A 26,964-nucleotide genomic window follows, 5' to 3' on the forward strand; every position below is an offset into this window, starting at 1 on the left:
GGATAATAATAACAGGGTGGAAAGGGGAGGAGATATAAACTGGGAGATTAGAATTCACATATACACACTAACACAGCACTGTATATAAATAGATAAGTAATAGGGACCTACTATATAGCAGAGGGATCTCTACTCTATACCCTGTAATGACCTATATGGAAAAAGAATCTAAAAAAGAGTGGATTACAAGTATATGTACAACTGATCCACTGCTATACGGCAGAAACTGACACAACATTGTAGATCAACTATACTCCAATAAAAACTAATTTTAAAAATAAGTAATAGTAGCTATTATTGATTGGTACCTTCTGTGTGCCAAGCATGTTAATTCTCCAACAATCATAGGTAGCAGGGGTAACTACTGCCCCTCATTTTACAGAAGAGGAAAGAGAAGCCCAGAGAGGTCAGTAATTTTTTAAAGTCACACAGCTGGTGAGTGAGTTGAATTTTGACTCCAGGTGGTCTGCATGAAGGGCATCATGCCAAGATCTGGGAATTCCAAGACACAAGCCTGCAGTTGCAACAAGGGAGGAAGGCATATAAATGTCTGTGAATTTCCTGGTTACACTTTTGTTCACTTTGTGTAAGATATAAAGAACAGTAAGTCCCCTACATGCAAACCTTCAAGTTGCAAACTTTAAAAGATGCAAATGTGCCTGTCTGCCAGGCTCTGTATGCCAGTTGTTGTACGAGTGGTGTTGTTCAGTCGCTCAGTCATGTCCGACTCTTTACAACCCCATGGACTGCAGCCTGCCAGGCTTCCCTGTCCTTCACTATCTCCCAGACCTTGCTCAAACTCATGTCCATTGAGTTGGTGATGTCATCCAACCATTTCATCCTCTGTCGTCCCCTTCATCTCCTGCCTTCAATCTTTCCCAGCATCAGGGTCTTTCCTAATGAGTCGGCACTTCGAATCAGGTGGCCAAAGTATTGGGAGTTTCAGCTTCAGCATCAGTCCTTCCAATGATTATTCAGGCTTTATTTCCTTTAGGATTGACTGGTTTGATCTCCTTACAGTCCAAGAGACTCTCAAGAGTCTTCTCCAACACCTCAGTTCAAAAGCATCAATTCTTTGGTCCTCAACTTTCTTTATGGTCCAACTCTCACATCCATGTATGATTACTGGAAAAACCATAGCTTTGACTAGATGGACCTTGGTCAGCAAAGTAATGTCTCTGTTTTTTAATATGCTGTCTAGGTTTGTCATAGCTTTTCTTCAAAGGAGCAAGTGTCTTTTAATTTCATGGCTGCAGTCACCATCTGCAGTGATTTTGGAGCCCAAGAAAATAAAGTCTGCCATTGTTTCCATTGTTTCCCCATTTATTTGCCGTGAAGTGATGGGACCAGATGCTATAATCTTAGTTTCCTGAATGTTGAGTTTTAAGCCAACTTTTTCACTTTCCTCTTTCACCTTCATCAAGAGGCTCTTTAATTTCTCTTCACTTTCTGCCATAAAGGTGGTGTCATCTGCATATCTGAGGTTATTGCTATTTCTCACAGCAATCTTGATTCCAGTTTGTGCTTCATCCAGCCCAGCATTTCACATGATGTACTCTGCATACTGTACTGTAAAATTAAAAATGTTTTATTTTTTTGTGCTTGTTTTTTATGCATGTATTATTTGTCTGAAAAGTGTTATAAACCTATTACAGTATGGTACTATATTACCAATTATGTTAATAAGGCACCTAGGCTAACATTGTAGGACTTATGAACAAATTGGACTTACAAATGTGCTCTCAAAACAGAACTTCTTCATAAGCAGGGGACTTACTGTAGTTTTATTTCAAGAAGCAAATTAACAGCTAAGAGCCCAGATTCTAGGAATATTCAAATTCACTAGATACCAGAGAAGCACAAATTAAAACAACATTACGACAGAGGATTTACACTCATCAGAATAGCAAAAATTATGGCGGTGGAAATGAGAGAGGAGGAATGCTGGCAAAACTGTGCAGAGAGGCAGGAAGGCAAAGAGCTCAGAGCCCAGGTGCCACAACCAGTCTGGGGAAGGCACATCCACCCGGGCACTCCTGAACTGGTTTCCTTATCTGCAAATGGAGGTGATTTTATCTACTTCACAGAATTGCTGCGAGGATGTCAACAGCTAATGACACCCAGTGCTGGGAAGGGCACCTATGCCAAGTAAGGGCTCTGAAAACAGCACAGGCAAGCCTGAGCCCCCAGAAGACAAGGCCTTTTCTCTTGTCACTGGCTGTATCCTCGTGCCTAGAAGATCCCCTGGAAAATGGAATAGCAACCCACTCCAGTATTCTTGCCTGGAGAATTCCATGGACAGAGGAGCCTGGTGGGCTATAGTCCAAGGGGTTGAAAAGAGTCGGACACAACTGAGAGACTAACACTAACTCAGTTAATATTTATTGAATAAATGAATGCATTTGCAAATTGTATGGGGAGAAGGCGACATCTCAGCACCACTTGATGGAATATCAAATAGTGAAAAATCGAAAATCTTGGAAACTGGGATGACACGGAAGGAAAATTAAGTGTCTTGCTACTCCGTGAGCCAGCTTTCTCACTTAGATGTATCTCAAGAGTTCTTCCTCTGGTTCACAATGGAGGACAAACCAGGGGACAATCCAGGGAACAAGTGAGTCAATGTGGGAAAGCCACACGATAGAAGATGCTGCAGCAGTTAGAAGCGATCATCCAGGGACTTCCATGATGGCCCATTGGGTAAGACTTTGCCTTCCAATGCAGGGGCTGTGGGTTCGATCCCTGGTGGGGGAGCTAAGATCCCACATGCTTTGCAACCAAAAAGCCAAAACAAAACAGAAGCACTATTGTAACAGATTCAATAAAGACAAAATAAAAAGTGATCATCCAGAGCAGGGCTTGGCAAACCTTCCTGTAAAAGGTCAGATAATAAATATTGTAGGCTTTTTTATTTTTAAGATCCATTATTTTAACCATTGTTTGATAGAGAACAATGATAAAAGGCTGAAAATTCCTTACTGATAAGAAATCAATTAGTTTTAAGTTTACATATTGAGACCTAAGAATTTTTGTAATGTATCAGTAACACTGGAAAAGCTGTATCAAATTGTGTAAATCGGGATTAGACAAGGATGGGGCCGGGTCGGGGAGTGGGAACAAGTTTCCCTATCACTTATTATTTTTATTAAGTCCTGTCTGACTCTTTGTGATCCCATGGACTGTAGCCTGCCAGGCTCCTCTGTCCATGGGATTTTCCAGGCAAGAATACTGGCGTGGGTTGCCATTTCCTTCTCCATGATAATAAATATTGTAGGTTTTTCAGGCCACAGGATCTCTGTCACAGCCTTAGATGATATGCAAGGCTGTTCCAACAGAACTATTCATGAACTCTCAAATTTGAATTTCATATAATATTTATGTGTCCCAAAATATTAATCTTCTTTTGAGTTACCCCACCACCACCAAGTCGTTTAAAAATCTTAGCTTGCAGGTTGCTCAAAAACTGTTGGGAAATGTGAGACTGGACACTGCAAAACTCCTAGAGGAAAACATACGCAAAACACTCTCTGACATAAATCGTAGCAATATCTTTTGATCCGTCTCCCAGAATAACGGAAATAAAAACTAAAATAAACAAATGGGATCTACTTAAATTCAAAGGCTTTTGCACAACAAAGGAAACAATAAACAAAACAAAAAGACAACCCACAGGTTGGGAGAAAATATTTGCAAACAATGTCTCCCACAAGGGATTAGACTCCAAAATTTACAAATAGTTCATGATGCTTAACAGCATCAAAACAAACAACCCAATCAACAAAAGGGCAAAGAACCCAAATAGACATTCTCCAAAGAAGACATAAATATGGCCATGAGGCACATGAAAAGATGTTCAACTTCACTAATCATTAGAGAAATGCAAATCAAAAACTACAATGAGACATCACCTCACAACTGCTAGAATGGCTATCATCAAAAAATCCACAAAAAATAAATGCTGGAGAAGGTGTGGGCCCTACACTGTGGACCCAACACTTACACTGTTGGTGGGAATGTAAATTGGTACAGCCCACTATGGAGAACAGTATGAAGGTACCTTAAAAAACTAAAAACAGAGCTACCACATGACCCTGCAATTCCACTCCTGGGCATATATCCAGAGAAAAAGGTGATCCAAAAGGATACATGTAGCCAAATATTCACTGCAGCACTGTTTACAATGGCCAAGATATGAAAGTAACCTAAATGTCCATCAAGATATGAAAGTAACCTAAATGTCCATCAAGATATGAAAGCAACCTAAATGTCCATCGACAGAGGAATGGATGAAGATGTGGTACATACTCACAATGGAATACTCCTCAGCCATTAAAAAGAATGAAATAATGCCATTTACAGCAACATGGATGGACCTAGATATTGTCTTACTAAGTGAAGACAGACAGACAGAGGAGGAGAAATATTGTATGAAAACCCTCATATATGAATCTAAAAAGAAATGATACAAATGGATTTACTTACAGAAGAGGAAGAGATCCACACACTTAGAGAAGGAACTTATGGTTGCCAGTGGGAAGCACGGGGTGAAGGGACAGTTAGGGAGCTGGGGATGCACATGTACACACTGCTGTGTTTAAAATGGATAACCAACAAGGACCTACTGTTTAGCACAGGAAACTGCTCAATGTTGTGTGGCAGCCTGGATGGGAGGGGAGTTTGGGTGGAATGGATAGGTGTATATGTGTGGCTGAGTCCCTTGCTGTCCACCTGAAACTACCCACAACATTGTTAATCATCTATAGCCTGATACAAAATAAAAAGTTTTAAAAATGTAAAAAAAAAAAACTGCTGGGGCCCAGATTTTGCCCATGAGCTATCACTTGCTGAGCCCTGTTCTAGATGTGTGTCAACAACATGGATGAATTCCAAAAACACAACCAACAAAGCTGGTAATCTTGGACAGGGTGGGGGTTAAAGAGGAATGATAATTCATCTGAGATTTCCAGAGAAAGACTAGTTTACCCCAGGTTGTCCCAGTAAATAATAGCCCATATCTCACTCTCAAAAGTCCCAGATAAAATGATGAATTATATGCGCCCTCCCCAGTTAAACCATCATTCTTGTTACATAAATTACAAACAGACATTCAGAACAACCATCAACAGGAGGACACTGGAACCTACCAAAAAAAGATACCCCACGTCCAGAGACAAAAGAGAAACCACAATGAGATGGTTTGATAAGCACCTAGTCTCTTCCTATCTAAAAAAATAAAAATAAAAAATTAAGCAAGAACAATAATTCTTAAAAAAAACAGACATTCATTCATGTATCCCCCAACATCTAGAAAAGAGGTTGGCAACTTTTTTACTCATAAAGGACCAGATAATAGATATTTTAGGCCTTGTGCCATGTGACCTATTGATGAAGCCTGAAAACAGTCAGAGACAACACAGAAATGAAGGTGTGAGGCCAGGTACCACTAAAACTTCCTGACAGATGTTGAAATTTGAGGGTCATATAACTTTCATGTATCACAAAATTTTATCCTTCTTTGGATTTTTTTTCAATCATTTGAATATGTGAAAACACTTTCAGTTCGTGGGTCGTATGCAATCTGGCAATGGGCTGGATCTAGCCCAAAGGCTGTAGTTTGTTGGCTATCAGTCTGGAAGAACACCTGGCCCCATGGTAGGTGCTGCAGAAATGTCTGTTTTTAGCTGAGTGCACTAACCATCAACAACTATGCCTGTCTTACAAGGGCACATGCAGATTTAAGGACAGATAAACACCTGAGAGGGCTTCTCTGGTAGCCCAGATGGTAAAGAATCTGACTGTCATGCAGGAGACCTGGGTTCAATCCCTAGGTCAGGAACATTCCCGGGAGAAGGAAATGGCAACCCACTCCAGTATTCTTGCCTGGAGAATCCCATGGACAGAGGAGCCTGGCGGCCTACAGTCCAGACTGCTGCAAAGAGTCGAACATGACTGAGTGACTCACAGAAACGCCTGAGTGAGGGTAGAGGAGATGCTTAGGAGGAAATACAGATTGGGAATAAATGAGAAAAATAATGAAATAAGAAAAACTTCACCCAGACTGAGAAAGATGACATTTAATCATGAACTGAGTTGGGTGACAAATGCAACTCCCATCTGAGGCAAGAAAAAAGGAAAAAAAAAGAAAAGAAAATCAGGGCTCTGGAGCCAGAGAGCCTAGATTTGAAATTCTGAGGCTGTCCCCACTATCTGGTGACTTTGAGCAAGTTTAACTTCTCAAAGGTTCTTTGGAAAATGGAACTAAATATGGGACCTTCTTCCTAGGGCTGCTGTGAGGACTGAATAAATCCATACAGGAAAGGGCTTGGCTCAGTGTCTGGTCAATGAATGTTATATTGTTGTGGCTGTTTTCTATAAAGGACAGAGAGAAACATATGCCCCAGAGGTACAGATAAGGTGATTGAGCACAGGTGATCAGGGCTTCCCTGGTTGCCCAGATGGTAAAGAATCTGCCTTCAGTGCAGGAGACGAGGGTTCAATCCCTGGGTGGGGAAGATCCCCTGGAGAAGGAAATGGCAACCCACTTCAGTATTCTTGCCTGGAAAATTCCATGGACAGAGGAGCCTGGCGGACTACAGTCCATGGGGTCTCAAAGAGTTGAGACCACTTAGTGACTGAATAACAGCAACAAAGAGGTGATTGAGAGAACAGGCTCTAGAGCCCAGAACCTCAGTTTTGCCACATACTGGCTGTGTGACCTTGACCAAATCCTATGTGATTTCTGTACCTCAGTTTCCTCAGCTGGGCAACACTGATAACGGTAGTGCTTGCCTCATCAGGTTGAGGTAAAAATTAAATTACTCAAAACATAGCCTAGCACACAAGTGCTCGGGTACGTTAATATGTTACCACTCTGGACCCACAATTTCTACCCCAGGGGAAATTAAGAAAGGAGTCAGAACAACAATCCCATGTGGTACACTCCAAAAGGTCCAAGGAGCTGGGCTGTGGGCTTTGAGCAAGGATTCAGTGGAGGAAACATCTAACATGAGAGACAGGACCAAAACAAACAAACAGAAAGTAATTATTCTGATGAAACAGACATAATGTTGTGTGCAAGAAAACATCAGAGAAACTATCATTAATAGCTTCACAGAGTTAAATAAAAAAAATATTACCTCCATGAAACAAGAATTCTGGCTATAATCAAGGAGAAAATAAGGGAATAGGAATGATCTTTTGAAAAATAAAAATAGAGTTGCTAAAAAAAAATTCAGTAGAAGGACAGAAGGTAAAGTTGGTGGAAAAATTTTACAGAAAGTAGAACAAAAAGAAAAATTTGCAAAACACAAGAAAAAAAGATTTTTTAGATGATGTATTATTGCAGGAGGTTCAGTAGCTAACTAAAGAATTTTAGAAAGAGAGAACCAAGAAAACCATGGGGAAGAAATTATCAGAGTAATAATGTAACAAACTTTTCCAGAACTGAAGAAGATTATCTGGAAAGAAGCGATCACCTTATGCCCAGAACAATGAATGAAAAACAAGATCTTCAGGAAGACAAAGTAAGTCACCATCTTCAATTTCAGAATACAAGTGGTAAGAAGATTACGAAAGATGTTAGAGAAAATGCAGATTACTTGAATGAACAAGAATACAATGGCCTTCTCAAAACAACAAGAGAAGCTAGAGCGCAGTAGAAAAAATATCTTCAAAGGGCTGAGAAAAAATAATTTTCAACCTGTTATTCTGTATACAACCAGACTATCAGTAAAGTTTGAAAGCGGAATAAAGCCATTGTAAGTAAGTCCCAGGATGACAGCTGATATAACTCCCAGAAAGCAACTGAGAAAGAAGGTTTGAAGACTCCAAAAAATCTAAAAATGAAAGTGATAATTATGTGACAGATTTGACTATAAGGAAAACCTTAAGAACTTTCTACACCTTTTGGAAGGTATAGGGAGATGTAGATGTTCAAAGAGAACAAAACAAATTAAAAAACAAGGCAATTAATAACTCAAAAAAAAAAGTTGCACAAGAAAAGCTACTTCTTGGATCAGTATTGAATAAAATGTATGTAGTCACAATAATGAAAATATTATATGTGTATTTAACCAAAATTTGTGATATAACTATTTTTTAAAAAATGGAGGAAATGATACTGGAGCATGTGAGTTAAAAATCCTCACCAATCAGGACTTCCCTGGTGGTCCAGCAGTTCAGAATCCCCATGCCAATTCAGGGGGACACTCAATCTCTGGCTGGAGAACTAGGATCCCAGGGGCCATGGGGCAATTAGGTCTTGAGTATCACAATTGGAGTGGCGATGCACCTCAACTAAGACCAAATAGGACCAAACTAAGACGCAGGCAAATAAATAAATAAAAAGGAAAAAAAGAGAGAGAAATATATTTTTAAAAATCCTCACTGATCATAACAGGAAATCAACAGATGATCTCTAAGACAGGTCAGTCAAAATATCATATAACAGTTTTATTATTTAAAAAGAAGGAAATCTGTAAGAAGCAACTAAAAGAATGGTTACTTCGAAAGGGTAGGTGGGGCTTGAAGAGAACACGGGGCTGCAGCCTTCGTTACTGATGTTTTGGCACTAACTGGCTTTTAACAAAAAGCATTGTAGGGCTTTCTCGGTGGCTCAGTGGTGAAGAACTCACCTGCCAGTGCAGGAGACATTGGCACCCCTGCACTGGCATGAGTTCCATCTCTGATCTGGAATATCCCACATGCCATGGAGCAACTAAGTCCATGCACCCTGGAGCCTGCACTCCACCCAACAGGGGAAGCCACCATGACCAGAAGCCTGAACACCACAAGTAGAGAAAAAGCCTGCACAGCAGTGAAGACCCAGCACAGCCGAAAACAAATAAATAAATAACTTTTTAAAAAAATAATAATTTAAAAAATCTAAGACCTAGGCCAAATAGGGGAGGCAGATCTTAATTCTGGCAGGTTCTAAGATATTTAAATGAAAAGGAAAGTAAGTCATGATGAAAGAAAAACGGCTTGCCTTGGTATTATATTATCTTTCAAAAATGCTTCTGGCAACCAAAGCAGTAATGAGTACACCTAATGCCTGGCTTCTAGTTTCTAAATGTCTCTTCTGACTGAAAGGAGCCAGGGCTCTTTAGAGGAATGGCTGATTCCAGGCTTGGCACAGAGAAAGTATTAAGGTGAGCCCTGGAACGCTTTGTTATGCCAGAAACCAAGAATGTACTCAAAGAGTAATGGGAACACATCAAAAGGACCAAAAGCCAGTTTAAAGGGCTTCCCCAGGCCATAATTAGGACAATTTGATCATTAAAAACACTAATGACTATAATTATTGCAAAACATTGAATAAATAAAATCCAAGGGTTCATGGTAACTACAAAAAAAAAAAAATTAGTTACCATTGCAGATGACTATTGGTGGTTTAGGCGCTAAGTCGTGTCTGACTCTTGCGACCCCAGAGTTGTAACCCGCCAGGCTCCTCTGTCCATGGGGTTCTCCAGGCAAGAATACTGGCGTAGGTTGCCATTTCCTTCTCCAAGGGATCTTCCCAACCCAGGAATCGAACCCAGGTCTCCTGCATTTCGGGTAATGACAATCTACAGGAGAGGGCTATTAGGCCAACCTATTCTGAAAATTGATAACAAGTTAAGCATTTAGTGGGAATTGCAGTTCATCTCCAGTTAATGAAGAAAAGTTCTTCTTTACAAAAGAACGTAAAATAAATTATATATTTAAAATTTTGCCATTCTGCAACCCCTAGTGAAGTAACTGAATCAGGCAAAGATCATCAATGGATGTTAAAAACATTAAGTAAAAGGTTGTAGGGAAATGGGATATTTGCCTTATGTCTAAGTATCATCCAGAGATCACTTGCAAATTGCAGAGGGAAAGTATACCTTTTCTGTGGAGGGATCCAGTGGTCACATTCTTAACTAAAGAGTTCAAATTTAGCATCGTTGCAAGTAAGATAATCAGACATTGTGTTCCTGATGGGTGTAATAGGACATACTTGGCTGTACCCACAAAGCGATCTGGCCATTATCTAACCTGAATTTGATCATGACTTTACACCACAGTGCAGGAAAAAGAGAGAGGAATGCGCTAAGGAATGTCATGAGGAACAAATCAGGTGACTCAAGAATGTATCATGAATCCAGTTGATCCTTGAACAATGCAGGGGTTAGGGATATTGACCCTCCAAAAATTTGAAAATTGGAGTATAATTTATAATCTGTTCCTCTGTACTTGTGGTTCCCCATTCTCCTATTCAACCAATCAGACAGGGTATTTGGAACCATCTCAGCATATTTACCTAATAATTAGATTACTCATTAGGTTTATTTATTAGGGGCTTCCCTGGTGGCTCAGATGGTAAAAAATTTGCCTGCAATGTGAGAGATCAGGTTTGGTTCCAGGGTTAAGAAGATCCCCTGGAGAAGGGAATGGCTCCCCACTCCAGTATTCTTGCCTGGAGAAAAATTCCACCGACAGAGGAGCCTAGTGGGCTACAGTCTGTGGGGGTTCATGGGGTCACAAAGAGTCAGACATGACTGAGCAACTAACACTTTCACTTTTATTAGTTCCAAAAGGGGGGAAATGGTATTTTTATTCTGATGGTATTTAACAGTGGAGAATAGCAGGACGAAAAGTACACCACACTGCCTCTATGGTATTCATGCCAAAAATTATTATATTAATGAGAAAATTCCTGAGTTTGATAATAGCACAGTACTGAGTTATACTTATTATTATTTTATATATCTAGAGAGAGAGAGGGAGTGATAAAGCAAATGTGACAAAATTTTATCAGTTGCTGAATCTGGATAAAGGGTGCATAGGAGTTCTTTCTACTATTCTTGCAACTCTATCCTAAATGTTAAATTATTTCAGAGAAAAAAATTTTTAGAAAAATCTAAGTTAGACCTGGACCAGTTGGGGAGGCAATTACTAAAAGTATAGGGATTAAGAAGACATTTAAGTCTTGATCAAATAAGTTACCTTTATTTAAACACCTTTTATTATGTTGGCATTTCTTTTAGTTTTCAGGAACACTTGGTGACTTCATGGAACTGGCAGAGCTGGGACTCCAAGGAGGCATGCATGGCCAAGTGACTGAGCTGTAAAATGAAGTCTGTTCCCAGACATTCTGGTTCTCGGCCAGTATCCTTTCTTTCCAGCTGAATTGCCTCATCCTTATGCTGGAAGCCAGACCCCCGAAAAAGATATTGTAGAACCCCTTAAGCTCTCAGCATCTGCCCAGCACTGGCACCCACATGCTTTATACTCTAGGAATGTTTTCTAATTATTCTGTTGCCACCCCTGCCTGGATTAGACCACTTTATCCAGGCTATGACTGGGTTGTGTGTTTTTACACTATAGTTTCAGCACAGTGCTAAAGGCAGAAGAGCATAAGGCCTAAGAGCTCAGAAAATCTTTTCTGATCCATTATTTTCAGAAAGCATTTAAAAAATAAATACTCAGAAGATAGGATATGGGTAAGAACAGATACTTTCGGGCTATCTAACCATCTTTGGGCTTAATGTATAAGGGATATGAACATACAAGCAAACAAACCAAGATAATTTATAAAGCACATTTCAAATAAGTAGAACTTTTTTTTCCCCTTTAAAAATTTTTTTTTTTTTTTTTTTTAGTATCGTTGCTTTAGGGCTTCTCCGGTGGCTCAGTGGTAAAGAACTGACCTGCCAATGCAGGAGATGCAGAAGAGTGGAGTTTGATCCTTGGGTCGGGAAGATCCCCTGGAGTAGGGAATGGCAACACACTCCAGTATTCTTGCCTGGGAAATCCCATGGACAGAGAAGCCTGGTGGGCTACAGTCCATGTGGTTGCAAAAAAGTAACACATGACTTAGCAGCTAAACAATGTAGTTGCTTTAACAATGTTGTGTTCCTTTCTACTGTTAAGCATGATGAATCAGCCGTATGTATACAATCCATGGAGTCACAACAAGTTGAACACTGAGAAACTAACACTTCCACTTTGTTTCATACCTGTACATATATCCCTCCCTTTTGGACATCCTTACCATTCAGGTCACCACAGTATACTAAGAATTCCCTGTGCTACATAGTAGATTCTCATTAGTTATCTATTTTAAACATAAGTAAGTATCAATAGTGTAAATATGTCAATCCCAATGCCCCAATCCCTCCCACCCACCAGCAGAACTTTTCTTTTAAATTGAAGCATAGTTGACTTACAATGTTGTGTTAGTTTCAGGTGTAAACAAGCAGAACTTTTGACCTGTTTCAAAAGTATTGTTTCAAGTTGAAACAGAGATGAACTTGGCTAGGAGTGGCAGGCCTGCCTCCCTCTGACCTTATCAATTCTCTTCCTCAAGGAGTTATTTACCTTCTTCAAGATTGTGTTTGCTGGTCTTCCCAACCAGCCTGCAAACTTCTGGGGGAAGGGACAGATGTGGTTTTGTCCCTCTGTGAACTTTCTCCCGTTTCTGCACACTCAGCTCTGCCCACTTGCAGCAAGCATCCCAGGCCCGAAGAAGCCGCCTACACCCAGTGCCTCAGCCTCAATCTTGCCAGAGAGCGTGGGCCAGGGAGATGGATGGAGCACAGCTTCAGGATCTGACAAACCCTGGACAGTGACTTATGGGCGGGGTGACGTTCTCACACAATTTATACAGATTCTGAGCTTCAGTTCCTTCTGCTGCAAAATGACGGAAGTGGGAACTCCCCAGCAGTCCAGGGGTTAGCAGTCTGACCTCCCACTGCAGCGGGAATGGGTTCAATTCCTGGTTGAGGAACTAAGATCCCATCAAAAAAGCACAAAATGGAGGCAATAAAACTGACTGCTTGGGCTTCCCTGATAGTGTAGTGATTAAGAATCTGCCTGCCAATGCGGGGGACATGGGTTCGATCCCTGGTCCAGGAAGAGTCCACATGCCATGGGGCAACAAAGCCCCCGAGATCTGGAGCCTGTGTTCCACAATAAGAGAAGCCACCACCGTGAGAAGCCCACACACAACACGACTAGAGAGTAGCCCCTGCTGGCCGCAACTAGGGAGAAGCCTGTGCACAGCAACAGAGACCTAGCACGGTCAGAATAAATTGTTTCAGAAAACTGACTACTCCTCCAGAATGACTGGGTGGATCGTGATGACCAGGCCTCTGTGCTTCACCAGTGTTTGGAAACCTTAGTGACCATCAGGGGCATTCTGTCCAGTTTTGCCTCCTGTTTGCCGAGCTATCCCTGGGCGCGGGGTGGGGGAGTGGTAAATCACTCATTCTTACTGTCTCCACTCCTTCCTTCCTATCTCTCCAAGTTTTGTTGTTGTTCAGTCGCTAAGCAGGTCTGAATCTTTGCCATCCCATGAACTGCAGCACGACAGGCTCCTCTGTCCTCCACTATCCCTTCAGAGTTTGCTCCGATTCATGTCCATTGAGTCACTGATGCCATCCAGCCATCTCATCCTCTGTCACCCTCTTCTTCTGCCCTCAATCTTTCCCAGCATCAAAGTCTTTTCCAATGAGTCAGCTCTTCGTATCACATGGCCAAAGTATTGGAGCTTCAGCTTCAGCATCAGTCCTTCTAATGAATATTCAGGGATGATTTCCTTTAGGATTGACTGGTTTGATCTCCCTGCAGTCCAAGGGACTCTCAAGAGTCTTCTCCAGCACCACAATTCAAAAGCATCAATTCTTCAGCATTCAGCACCTCTCCAAGTTGGTACAGGTATAATCTGGGCAATATCAACAACAGGTATCAGAGATGAATGTGCAGAATATTTCTTCCCTAGGAGGCCATAAAAAGCAGGAGGCACCCACTCCAGAGCCAGGCAGCCTGGGTTCAAATCCCAACTCCACCATGTACCCGCCCTGTGAACCTCTGTGCTCCAGCTTCCTCACCAATAGCGTGAAGTTGCTCAGTCGTGTCCGACTCTTTGTGGCCCCCACTGACTAGCCTCCCAGGCTTCTCCATCCATGGGATTTTCCTGGCAAGAGTACTGGAGTGGGTTGCCATTTCTTTCTCCATAAAACAGGAACAATAACAACAGCAGCTCCTCTGTAGGGTTATTCTGAGGATTAGATTCATTGACACATAATTAAAGAGTGCTCTGTTAGTATTGCATTTCATTGAATCTAATACGATGGTACACTAGGAAATTAAGTGTATTGCCAATTAAACTAAGACATATCATCAGTGGAACTGGAACTACATATTGATATTAGAAATGTGAAACAAAATAACATCTTAAATATGACATCCTTATATGTGGAATCTAAAAAGAAATGATATAAATAAACTTACTAACAAAAAAGAAAAGCTATGACAAACATGGACAGCATATTAAAAAGCAGAGGCATCACTTTGCTGACAAAGGTTTGTATAGTCAAAGCTATGATTTTTCCAGTAGTCAAGTATGGATGCAAGAGTTGGACCATACAGAAGGACGAATGCCAAAGAACTGATGCTTTCCAACTGCGGTGTTGAAGAAGACTCTTGAGAGCCCGTTGGATAGCAAGGAGGTCAAACCAGTTAACCCCAAAGGAAATCAGTACTGAATATTCATTGGCAGGACTGACGCTGAAGCTGAAGCTCCAATACTTTGGCCACCTGATTCGAAGAACTGACTCATTGGAAAAGACCCTAATGCTATGAAAGATTGAAGGCAGGAGAAGGAGATGACAGAGGATAAGATAGTTGGATGGCTTCACCAACTCAATGGACATGAGTTTAAGCATACTCTGGGAGATGGTGAAGGACAGGGAAGCCTGACTTGCTGCAGTCCACGGGGTCCCAAAGAGTCAGACATGATTTAGCAACTGAACAACAACAACTTAAAAACAGAAAGAGACTCACAGACTTAGAAAATGAACTTATGGTTTTCAGGAGGAAGGGATAGTTAGGGACTCTGGGAAGGTCATGTACACACTGCTATATTTAAAATGGATAACCAACAAAGACCTATCGTATAGCTCATGGAACTCTGCTCAATGCTACGTGCCAGCCTGGGTGGGAGGGGGATTTGGGGAGAATGGGTACAGGTATATGCAAAAAATAAATAAAAGCTATGCTAAAAAAATATTGATAGATGAAATACACCATTGTTATTAGTATACATAGCTGGAACATGTTCAATTCAGTTCAGTTCAGTCACTCAGTCATGTCCAACTCTTTGCAATCATATGGACTGCAGCAGGCCAGGTTTCTCTGTCCATCACCAATTCCTGGAGCTTGCTCAAACTCATATCCATTGAGTCGGTGATGCCATCCAACCTTCTTATCCTCTGTCATCCCTCTCCTCCTGTCCTTAATCTTTCCTAGCATCAGGGTCTTTTCCAATGAGTCAGTTCTTTGCATCGGGTGGCCAAAGTATTGGAGCTCAGCTTCAGCATCAGTCCTTCCAATGAATATTCAGGACTGATTTCCTTTAGGATGGACTGGTTTGATCTTGCAGTCCAAGGGACTCTCAAGAGTCTTCTCCAACACCACAGTTCAAAAGCATCAATTCTTGGAGAAGGAAATGGCAATCCATTCCAGTGTTCTTGCCTGGAAAATCCCAGGGACAGGGGAGCCTTGGTGGGCTGCCATCTATGGGGTCGCACAGGGTCAGACACGACTGAAGCGACTTAGCAGCAGCAGCAGCATCTCACCCACACTTTGTATGCTTACAGTGTGAGAGTATTTCTGTTTTTAATCAAAGATAGCAAATAAAAATCATGTTAAAAGAGAAAAAAAAAAGCATCAATTCTTCAGCAATCAGCATTCTTTGTGGTACAACTCACATCTATACATGACTACTGGAAAAACCATAGCTTTGACTAGATGCACCTTTGTTGGCCAAGTTATGTCTCTAATTTTTAAATATGCTGTCTAGGTTGGTAATAGCTTTTCTTCCAAGGAATAAGCATCTTTTAATTTCATGGCTGCAGTCACCATCCACAATGATTTTGGAGCCCAAGAAAATAAAGTCTGTCACTGTTTCCATTGTTTCCCCATCTATTTGCCATGAAGTGATGGGACTGGATGCCATGATCTTACTTTTTTGAATGTTGAGTTTTAAGCCATCTTTTTTTGCTCTCCTTTTTTCACCTTCATCAAGAGGCTCTTTATTTCCTCTTTGCTTTCTGCCATAAGGGTGGTGTCATCTCCATATCTGAGGTTATTGATATTTCTCCCAGCAATCTTGAATCCAGCTTGTGCTGCATCCAGCCTGGCATTTCACATGATACACTGTGCATATCAGTTAAATAAGCAGGGTGACAATGCATAGCCTTGATGTACTTCTTTCCCAAGTTGGAACCAGTCTGTTGTCCCTTCAAGATGGTGGAGTAGAAGGACATGCAGTCCTCTTCTCCTGCAAGAACTCCAAAATTGCAACTAATTGCTGAACAACCATTGACAGGAGAAAGTTAGATCCCACCAAAAAAAGATACCCCACATCCAAGGGCAAAGGAGAAGCCCCAACAAGACAGTAGAAGGGGCAAAACTGTGTTTAGAATCAAACCCCATACCCACCAGAGACACTTGGAGGGCTCAAACAAAACCTTGTGCACACCAGGTCCTAGGGACCCCCCAAGAGACTGAGCCAGACCTGCCTTTGCGTGTTTGAGTGTCTCCTGAGGAGGTGTGGGTCAGCAGTGGCCTGCTGCAGGGGCAGGGGCTCTGGCTGCAGTGGACCTGGGAGGCACAGTGTGTGGCATAAGTCCTCTCGGAGGAGGCTGCCACTAGCCCCACCATACAACCGCCAAGCAGACAACTCACAGACTGGAGAACAATTATACTAAAGACGTTCTTGCACTGTTGTGAAAATTCTAGGGCCCACAGCAGATTTCCCAACCTGGGGATCTGGCAAAACGACTGAGAACCCCCCAGGGAATTTGCTTTGAAGGCCAGTGGAATATGATTACAGAACTTCCACAGGACTGGGGAAACAGACTCTTGGAGGGCACAGACAAAACATTGTGCAAACCACGATCCAGGAGAAAGGAGCAATGACCCCAAAAGAGACTGAACCAGACTTACCTGTGCGTGTCCATGAACTCTCTGGAGGAGGTGTGGGTTGACAGTGGCCTGCCCTGGGGTCAGAGGCACTGAATATAACAGCATGCCGCAGCATGTAAGTCCTTTTGAAGGAGGTTGCCATTGCTACCATTACCCTTGCCATAGTTTGGCCTTAGGCCAAACTACAGGGATGGAACACAGCCCCACCCATCAACAGAAAATCGGATTAAAGATTTACTGAGCATGGCCCATCAGAGCAAGACCCCACAGCCAGTGCCTTCCATCAGGAAGCTTCCACAAGCCTCTTATCCTTATCCATCAGAGGGCAGACAGAATGAAAATCACAATCACAGAAAACTAACCAAACTGATCAGAAGGATCACAGGCTTGTCTAATTCAATGAAACTATGAGCCATGCCATGTAGATCCACCCAAGATGGACAGGTCATGGTGGAGAATTCTGACAAAACGTGGTGCACTGGGGCAGGAAATGGCAAGCCACTTCAGTATTCTTGCCTTGAGAATTCCATGAACAGTATGAAAACGCAAAAAGATATGACACTGAAAGATGAACACCCTAGCTGGGTAGGTGCCCAATATGCTACTGGAGAAGAGTGGGGAAATAACTCCAGAAAGAATAAAAAAGCTGAGCCAAAACAAAAACAATGCCCAGTTTTGGATGTGACTGGTGATGGAAGTAAAGTCAGATGCTGTAAAGAACAACATTGCATAGGAACCTGGAATGTTAGGTCCATGAATCAAGGTAAATTGGCAGTGATCAAACAGGAGATGGCAAGAGTGAATATTGACATTTTAGGAATCAGTGAACTAAAATGGACCAGAATAGATATTATTTCAAATAACCATTATATCTACTACTGTGGGCAAGAATCCCTTAGAAGAAATGGAGTAGCCCTCACAGTCAAAAAGAGAGTCCAAAATGCAGTACTTGGATGCAATTTCAAAAATGACAGAATGATCTCTGTTCATTTCCAAGGCAAACCATTCAATATCACAGTAATCCAAGTCTATGCCCCAACCACTAATGCCGAAGAAGCTGAAATTGAATGGTTCTATGATGACCTACAGCACCTTCTACAACTAACACCCAAAAAAAGATATCCTTTTCATTATATGTGATTGGAATACAAAAGTAGGAAGCCAAGAGCTACCTAGAGTAATAAGCAAGTTTGGCCTTGGAATACAAAATGAAGCAGGGCAAAAGCTAACAGAGTTTTGTCAAGAGAATGCACTGGTCATAGCAAACATCCTCTTCCAAAAACACATGAGATGACTCTACACATGGACATCACCAGATGGGCAATATTGAAATCAAATTGATTATATTCCTTGCAGCCAAAGATGGAGAAGTCCTATACAGTCAGAAAAAACAAGATGGGGAGTTGACTGTGGCTCAGCTCATAAACTCCTTATTGCAAAATTCATACTTAAATTGAAGAAAGTAGGGAAAACCACTAGACCATTCAGGTATGACCTAAATCAAATCCCTTATGAGTATACAGTGGAAGTAACAAACAGATTCAAGGGATTAGATCTGATAGAGTGCTGGAAGAACTATGGATGGAGGTTTGTAACATTGTACAGGAAGCAGTGATCTAAACCATCCCCAAGAAAAAGAAATGCAAAAAGGCAAAATGGTTGTCTGTGGAGGCCTTACAAATAGCTTCCTCAGTGATCAATGCAAAGGAATAGAGGGAAACAACAGAATGGGAAAGACTAGAGATCTCATCAAGAAAATTAGAGATACCAATGGAATATTTCATGCAAAGATGGGCAAAATAAAGGACAGAAATGATATGGACCTAACAGAAGCAGAAGCAGAAGATATTAAGAAGAGGTGGCAAGAATACACAGAAGAACTATACAAAAATCTTCAAGACCCAGATAACCACGATGGTGTGATCACTCACCTAGAGCCAGGCATCCTGGAGTGCGAGGTCAAGTGGGCCTTAGAAAGCATCACTAGGATCAAAGCGAGTGGAGGTGATGGAATTCCAGTTGAGCTATTTCAAATCCTAAAAGATGATGCTGGTAAAGTGCTGCACTCAATATGTCAGCAAATTTGGAAAACTCGGCAGTGGCCACAGGATTGGAAAAGGTCAGTTTTCATTCCAATCCCAAAGAAAGGCAATGCCAAAGCACATTCAAACTACTGCACAATTGCATTCATCTCACATGTTAGCAAAGTAATGCTCAAAATTCTCCAAGCGAGGCTTCAACAGTACCTGGAATATATTAGCATTAGAGTTACTGGTCAGACATCAGGTTCACCATTTACTACCTGGTAGTGTTACTTTGGAGAAGGCAATGGCACCCCACTCCAGTACTCTTGCCTGGAAAAATTCCATGGATGGAGGAGCCTAGTAGGCTGCAGTCCATGGGGTCGCTAAGAATCGGACACGACTGAGCAACTTCCCTTTCACTTTTCACTTTCATGCATTGGAGAAGGAAATGGCAACCCACTCTAGTGTTCTTGCCTGGAGAATCCCAGGGACGGGGGAGCCTGGTGGGCTGCCGTCTACGGGGTCGCACAGAGTAGGACACGACTGAAGCAACTTAGCAGCAGCAGTACACAGTAGGCGCTATGATTGCTATTATTTAGAACAAAGTTATTCTCTCCAGGTGTGGAGGTTGACTGCCGGAGAAGAGAGGACGCACCTGGCTGGGCTTTTTAGGTTAAAACTGGCTTGGGCTCAACAGCCTTCTCCCAGTCTCTCGAGGGTCAGGATGACCCAAGAACCTTCGCCCCGCCCAGTCCAGCCCCACCCAGCGCCGCCGCCCAGCCCCGCCCAGCCCCGCCGCGCCCAGCCGGGTCCGGCCCCGCCTCGCCCCGCCCCTCCCGGGCCGGCCCAGCCCCTGCGCTAGTCTCGCGCATTTTAAAAGTGCGCGAGCTCCGACGGAGACCCAGGGCCGGCGGTTGGTCGGGCGAAGCCATCTGTTACGCTACGTGGGGGGAGGTAAAAGCCTACCCATCTACATTTTTTTCATTTTTAGCCTTTCTGGCCTAGGCGCCGGCCTCTTTATAGCCTTCAAGTTCACTGCCTGTGCTCAGACTGCGGGGAAGGGGATTCTGCCTCTCTGGGGAGAGGGTCAATATCTCTGTGCGGCGGTCCCCCCCACCTGTGGACGGGAAGCCGGTGGGAGAGGACGATGGCCGGAGGGGGGAGGAGGTGGCCCTAGCGCCATTTTGTGGGAGCGAAGTGGTAGCTGGGCTGCTCTTGGATTCCTCCCTGCTTCAGTCTCCCTGTCGGGCTTCCTAGCAACGGCCTAGCGGGTGAGTTGCAGATGCTTCTCACTAAGGACGCCCTGTGTGCCTCGGCTCCCACGACGGGGCGGCCCCCGCCCCGGAAAGGGAATCGTGAGACCAGGCCTGCTTGGTCCTGCCGGAGCGGACTCGCGTGGGAGCAACGTTAGGGCCTGGCGCCCGCTGGCAGCCGGCGCCTGAGCTGGGGTACTGGGCCCACGCAGCCGTGCAGCCCGAGGCAGCGGTTTGACTTGGCTTCCTGGCGCGGGCGTTGCTCTGTGCCTTCGTACTTTTGCACCGGGACGGAGTTTAGGGCCTGATGCCTCGGCGGTCCCACCCCGGCCGCGCTTAGAAACTCCTCCCTTGGTTGCCACGCACTGGCTTCTGGGAGGCGGCGGCCCGCGTCGAGAAGGACCCGTCGCCGCTGTCCTTGCGGCTCAAGTTTGGAGAGCCTCTGGACACCCCACAACCTGGAACAGGGAGGAACTTTTCCGTTCTCTTCGGCTGGCTCACTGCTCCTATTCAGTCCTCAAGACTTAGCTTCTGCATCGCTTGCTTAGGGAAGTCACTTTGACACCCCTGTACACACACACACACCTCAACCAGCTTAGGTTCTCCCCAAACACCCTCTGACTGCATTCCAGTAGTATTTATCACGATTGTAATAAAATAAGTACTTGATTGCGATCTTTCTCCTGTTTTCCCTACTCCCCTCCCCCGTGCTACTAGCATGCCTTCTGAGACTAGTTTCACAGTGGCAGCACTTGATGTATAGTAGGCATTCATCAAATACTTAATGAACTAGCGAGGCATTACATTTTAATAACTATCCTTGCCTTTACGTCCTCGTTTTTCGGGGATAACCAACACCTGTAAGAATCCAAACACCGGAGAATTTTTCTAGAAGTCACAAATAGTGACGTAGTGGTATAAATCAACTGGGATAAGTTACTTTGACCACAGGTGTTAAGTCATTTGTATCTCTTTTCCCTTTAAGAGAAACAAGGATGTCTGAATATATTCGGGTAACAGAAGATGAGAATGACGAGCCCATTGAAATACCATCGGAAGACGATGGAACAGTGCTGCTGTCCACGGTTACAGCCCAGTTTCCAGGGGCATGTGGGCTGCGCTACCGGAATCCAGTGTCTCAGTGTATGAGAGGTGTTCGTCTGGTAGAAGGAATTCTGCACGCCCCCGATGCTGGTTGGGGGAATCTGGTGTATGTTGTCAACTATCCCAAAGGTTTGTTGCCATTTGGCTTTGCAGTGATGCTAGAGTATAGGTTTGTATCTCGTTCTCGAGCATAGATCATGGTCTCTTCGTGGTGAACCGTCTCCTACAGCCCAAGTATTTCTCTAAAAGTTACTATCAGACAAGTTTTGGAAGACCACTAAATGAGTGAAAATTGGAATACAGAACTTGTTTTTAAAACTATGTGTTTAAATAATTATCTGCACTAATTTTGCTGAGCTAATGCCAAATTTAAGAAATGAAGAGTGCTTTGCAGTTCTATCAGTCTGTGGAAAATAGTCTTCTGAAGTGCCTCAATGTTTTGGTTTGGTCTTAATCCTTGCAAGCTGCATCATTCATTCAGCCAATCTTACTCCTTTCTTTTTTTTTCCCCCCTTAAATGAACATCAGTTGTAATAGCCCAAATCTTGAATTAGTTCAGTCCTAATTATAGTTTTAGATCTGGGCTTATTCTGACTGTGTCTTATCAGTGACGGTTTTAATCTAAAAGGAAGTATGAAGATTTAGAAGTGTGCCAGGGGACTGAGCACATTTTTATCAGTAGGTCCTTTGTGCTGGTTCATAGATCTCTGTGTTACTTTTATTATAACTTAATATTGCAATAAAGGTGTACTATTTGGTCAGTAGTTAAGATGTTGCCTCAAGAAATTTTTTCATGTATCAAGAAAAATTTTACTAGAATCAACTTGTTTTTTTTTAGTATGCAGTTTCTTGATCCATTGGTTGTAGATAAATATTTACCCAAATTTGAAATGTCATTTAGATCGTAATGTATTGATGTAGGTTCATAGTTGTAACAAATGTACCACCCTGGTAGGGGATTTTGATAATGGGAAGGGGCTCTGCATGTGTAGAGGGAAGGGTATGTGGGAAATCTGCTTTCCTCGATTTTGCTGTGAACATAAGGCTACTCCAGAAAATGGTCTGTCTTTTGTCCAAAAATCATTGAGTTTCTCTACCCTTCCAAATACTGTTTTTGGTTTTTTTTTAAATAATCTTGTTTCTGTTTGTTTATTATAAAGTTAATATGAGTTTGATGTTGAAAGTTTGGACATGAAACAGAAAAACTGAAATCAGCCTTAAAAATCTATAATTGGAGATTACAGTTGCTAATTTTTTGGTAGTCAGATTATAGACATTAAAATAATCGAGAAAATATATTTAATAGGCACAAAAATAGTATCATGGTTTTTCAACCTGTTTTTTTTCCTTCCTTAATGTATTTTAAAGTGAAAATAAAGGACTTTTGATATCTTTTGAGACGGGAGAACATACAGTTGTAATCTTGAGCTATTACAGAACCAGAGGTTAAGATCCCCAGATTGGCTCCAGAAAAGCAACCGAGCCGCTTATTCAAGCCTTATTCTGTCCACGAGAGCTAACATCCTTCTTTACCAGAAGTTTCCAGTGTCTTACTGTTCTTAGAATGTTTTTCTTTTTCATTTCTGCATGAAGGGGGTGAAGTGTTTAAAGTGTTAAATGTTCTAAAAGATTTCTGCTCATTTTGTTTAGATAACAAAAGAAAAATGGATGAAACAGATGCTTCATCAGCAGTGAAAGTGAAAAGAGCGGTCCAGAAAACGTCTGATTTAATAGTGTTGGGTCTCCCATGGAAAACAACTGAACAGGATCTGAAAGATTACTTCAGTACCTTTGGAGAAGTTCTTATGGTTCAGGTAAGCTTTGATTTCACGTAGCAGTTATTCGGTGAATGAGCGTCCAGAATTCCTTTTGTTTTTAGTGATCAGTTTTGTTTGATGATCAGTAGGTGATATTAATATTTATTATATGTATGCATAATGGGTGCCAAAAAGAAATTTGGTTTATGTTATTTCCCTTCCGGTATGTACTCTGGGTTCGTTATGTATGTGTGTAGATTTAGTGAATTCAAGTGATTTTTTTTCCTAGGTCAAGAAGGATATTAAAACTGGTCATTCAAAAGGGTTTGGCTTTGTTCGTTTCACGGAATATGAAACCCAGGTGAAAGTAATGTCACAACGACATATGATAGATGGACGATGGTGTGACTGTAAACTTCCAAATTCTAAGGTACTTTGCTTTTGTTTTCTCTGCTTTGGCCATTTGTGGTGACAAACTTAGAAGACACTGTAAAATAAAACATTACAGTTGGAAAATGTGGCAGGGTATGTTCTTGAAATCTTGTTAAAAGTCTCAAGACCTTAATGCATGCTGAATATTTTATATGTTTGTTTGAAATACTTAGTTTATTGCTCCTCCAAAATAAAACGTTATTCATTTTATTCTTTCTCTTGTTATTTTTAATGAATTAGCAATTTCTTGCATGTTAACAAAGACAGAATATATTGATCTCGTTAGTGTTAACAAAGACAATTAGAATATGTTGATCTCGTTACAAGAGCCTTACTTATTCCAAGCAAGCAAGACTTGCTGATTTGGAACATTATCCTCTTTGCCAGGACATTTCTAATTCATCACCTTTCCTTAATCCAAATATACTTTCATCAGCTTTAAAATTTAAAGCATTGAAGTCTTTCAAGAAGGAGATGTGCTGTACTACAAAAAAGAAAGAAGTGCTACTTTTTAAGCACTCACCTAAAGAAAAGGCAGATAGATTGTGTTACATCCTCCACCAGAATGCTGTTTTCATTGCTTGTAAAATATTTCTGATGGTTTTCTTCCTTTCGATTTGATCAGCAAAGCCCAGATGAGCCTTTGAGAAGCAGAAAGGTGTTTGTTGGGCGTTGTACAGAGGACATGACTGCTGATGAACTGCGGCAGTTCTTTTGCCAGTATGGAGAAGTGGTAGATGTCTTCATCCCCAAACCGTTCAGGGCTTTTGCCTTTGTTACGTTTGCAGATGATCAGGTATTTTTCTCTTAATAACTTTGCCTCAGCTAGTTAGGTAATTTCTGTTGAACGTTGCCCTTCCAGCTAATTACCATCCTTATTAGCTAAGCTCTCTGACCCTGTATTTGGGCCTGAATATTTGTGATAAACCCCTTAGGTATTTTTTTAATATGTGACATTTAAGTGGGAGTGTTAACACATCCTTTGAAAATGAACGGAAAAATCCCTGCTGCCATTACTAAAGCTAAAGGCTATTTTATGGGTTTAAGTGAAATAAGTGCTCCTTGCTGATTTTTTTTCTGCAGCCTAGATGATGGCTTGAAATCTAAGTTTTATTGCTACTTTGTATGAATCAATGGTTTAATCTCCTCTATTTACATCCCTTATTTTTTATAGGTTGCCCAGTCTCTTTGTGGAGAGGACTTGATCATTAAAGGAATCAGCGTACATATATCCAATGCTGAACCTAAGCACAATAGCAATAGACAGTTAGAAAGAAGTGGAAGATTTGGTGGTAATCCAGGTGGCTTTGGGAATCAGGGTGGATTTGGAAACAGTCGAGGGGGTGGGGCGGGTTTGGGAAACAATCAGGGTAGTAATATGGGTGGAGGGATGAACTTTGGAGCTTTTAGCATTAACCCAGCAATGATGGCTGCAGCCCAGGCTGCTCTGCAGAGCAGCTGGGGTATGATGGGCATGTTAGCCAGTCAGCAGAACCAGTCTGGCCCATCAGGTAATAACCAAAGCCAAGGCAACATGCAGAGGGAGCCAAATCAGGCTTTTGGTTCTGGAAATAACTCTTACAGTGGTTCTAATTCAGGTGCAGCAATTGGTTGGGGATCAGCATCAAATGCAGGGTCAGGCAGTGGTTTTAATGGAGGCTTCGGCTCTAGCATGGATTCTAAATCTTCTGGCTGGGGAATGTAGACATTGGGTTACGGTTAGTTGGTATACTGGTGGGAATTCAAATTTTTCTAAACTCATGGTAAGTATATTGTAAAATAACATATGTAAGAATTTTCAAAATTGGTTTGTTCAGTGTGGAGTATATTCAGCAGTATTTTTGACATTTTTCTTTAGAAAAAGAGGAAGAGCTAAAGGAATTTTATAAGTTTTGTTACATAAAGGGTTGAAATATTGAGTGTTTGAACGTGAACTGCTGTTTGCCTGATTGGTAAACCAACACACTACAATTGATATCAAAGGGTTTCTCCTGTAATATTTTATCCCTGGACTTGTCAAGTGAATTCTTTGCATGTTCAAAATGGAAACCATTGATTAGAACTACATTCTTTTCTCCTTGTTTTAATTTGAACCCCGCCATATGGATTTTTTTCCTTAGGAAAATCTCCTCTTTGGAGATCATGGTGTCACAGTGCTTGGTTCTTTTGTTTTTTTTGTTTTTGTTTTAACACTTGTCTCCCTTCATATACAAAAGTACAATATGAAGCCTTCATTTAATCTCTGCAGTTCATCTCATTTCAAATGTTTATGGAAGAAGCACTTCATTGAAAGTAGTGCTGTAAATATTCTGCCATAGGAATACTTCTGTCTACATGCTTTCTCATTCAAGAACTCGCCATCACACTGCGCAGGCTGCGTCTTTGACGGTGGGTGTCCCATTTTTATCCGCTACTCTTTATTTCATGGAGTCGTATCAACGCTATGAACGCAAGGCTGTGATATGGAACCAGAAGGCTGTTTGAACTTTTGAAACCTTGTGTGGGATTGATGGTGGTGCCGAGGCATGAGAGGCTAGTATGAGCGAGAAAAGGAGAGAGCGCGTGCAGAGACTTGGTGGTGCATAATGGATATTTTTTAACTTGGCGAGATGTGTCTCTCAATCCTGTGGCTTTGGTGAGAGAGTGTGCAGAGAGCAAGGATAGCAAATAACGTACGAATGTTTTTGCATTCAAAGGACATCCACATCTGTTGGAAGACTTTTAAGTGAGTTTTGTTCTTAGATGACCCACGTTAGCTGAATGTGTTAAGTGAAACGATACTTGTATTTCCCCTACCCCTTTGTCAACTGCTGTGAATGCTGTATGGTGTGTGTTCTCTTCTGTTACTGATCTGTAAGTGTGGTAATGTGAACTGAAGCTGATGGGTTGAGAACATGGACTGAGCTTGTGGTGTGCTTTGCAGGAGTACTTGGAAGCAGAGTTCACCAGTGAGCTCAGGGTGTCTCAAAGCAGGGTGGAAGTTCTCATGTCTGTTAGCTACCCATAAGAATGCTGTTTGCTGCAGTTCTGTGTCCTGTGCTTGGATGCTTTTTATAAGAGTTGTCACTGTTGGAAATTCTTAAATAAAACTGATTTAAATAATATGTGTCTTTGTTTTGCAGCCCTGAATGCAAAGAATTCATAGCAGTTAATTCCCCTTTTTTTGACCCTTTTGAGATGGAACTTTCATAAAGTTTCTTGGCAATAGTTTATTTTGCTTCAAATAAACTTATTTGAAAAGTTGTCTCAAGTCAAATGGATTCATCACCTGTCATGCATTGACACCTGATACCCAGACTTAATTGCTATTTGTTCTTGCATTGTCCAAAGTGAAAAGTTTTTTTTGTTTTTTGTTTTTTCCAATCTAGTTTTTAATAAGTCTGGGTGACCGCACCTAAAATGGTAAGCAGTACCCTCCAGCTTTTTCTTAGTGCCTCTGTG

At 41.9% G+C, this 26,964-nt stretch overlaps 1 protein-coding gene across 2 annotated transcripts; it reads left to right on the top strand.

The window, feature by feature from the left end:
• The first annotated feature begins 19,860 nt into the window (after positions 1-19,860).
• Positions 19,861-26,625, top strand: TARDBP (TAR DNA binding protein). 2 transcript variants are annotated; one of them, XM_070474279.1, is made up of 6 exons: positions 19,861-19,931; positions 21,216-21,463; positions 22,985-23,148; positions 23,381-23,521; positions 24,149-24,319; positions 24,698-26,625. In XM_070474279.1, exons 2-6 carry the CDS (start codon positions 21,226-21,228, stop codon positions 25,226-25,228), a joined length of 1,245 nt encoding a protein of 414 aa, XP_070330380.1. In that variant the 5' UTR covers positions 19,861-19,931; positions 21,216-21,225; the 3' UTR covers positions 25,229-26,625. The 2 variants fall into 2 exon arrangements, with proteins under 2 accessions (XP_070330380.1, XP_020747304.1); XM_020891645.2 differs by lacking the exon at positions 19,861-19,931 and adding an exon at positions 20,135-20,248.
• Positions 26,626-26,964: the final 339 nt, after the last annotated feature.

The sequence above is a fragment of the Odocoileus virginianus genome, chromosome 11 (assembly GCF_023699985.2).
Source record: "Odocoileus virginianus isolate 20LAN1187 ecotype Illinois chromosome 11, Ovbor_1.2, whole genome shotgun sequence".
Lineage (NCBI taxonomy): Eukaryota > Metazoa > Chordata > Mammalia > Artiodactyla > Cervidae > Odocoileus > Odocoileus virginianus.

Bases quoted from the DNA above. Each gene is read 5' to 3' on its own strand.
- TARDBP (XM_070474279.1), top strand. From the start codon at position 21,226: ATGTCTGAATATATTCGGGTAACAGAAGATGAGAATGACGAGCCCATT. The intron at 23,149-23,380 runs GTAAGCTTTGAT...TTTTTTTCCTAG, and splicing joins GAGAAGTTCTTATGGTTCAG to GTCAAGAAGGATATTAAAAC. The intron at 24,320-24,697 runs GTATTTTTCTCT...TATTTTTTATAG, and splicing joins TTACGTTTGCAGATGATCAG to GTTGCCCAGTCTCTTTGTGG.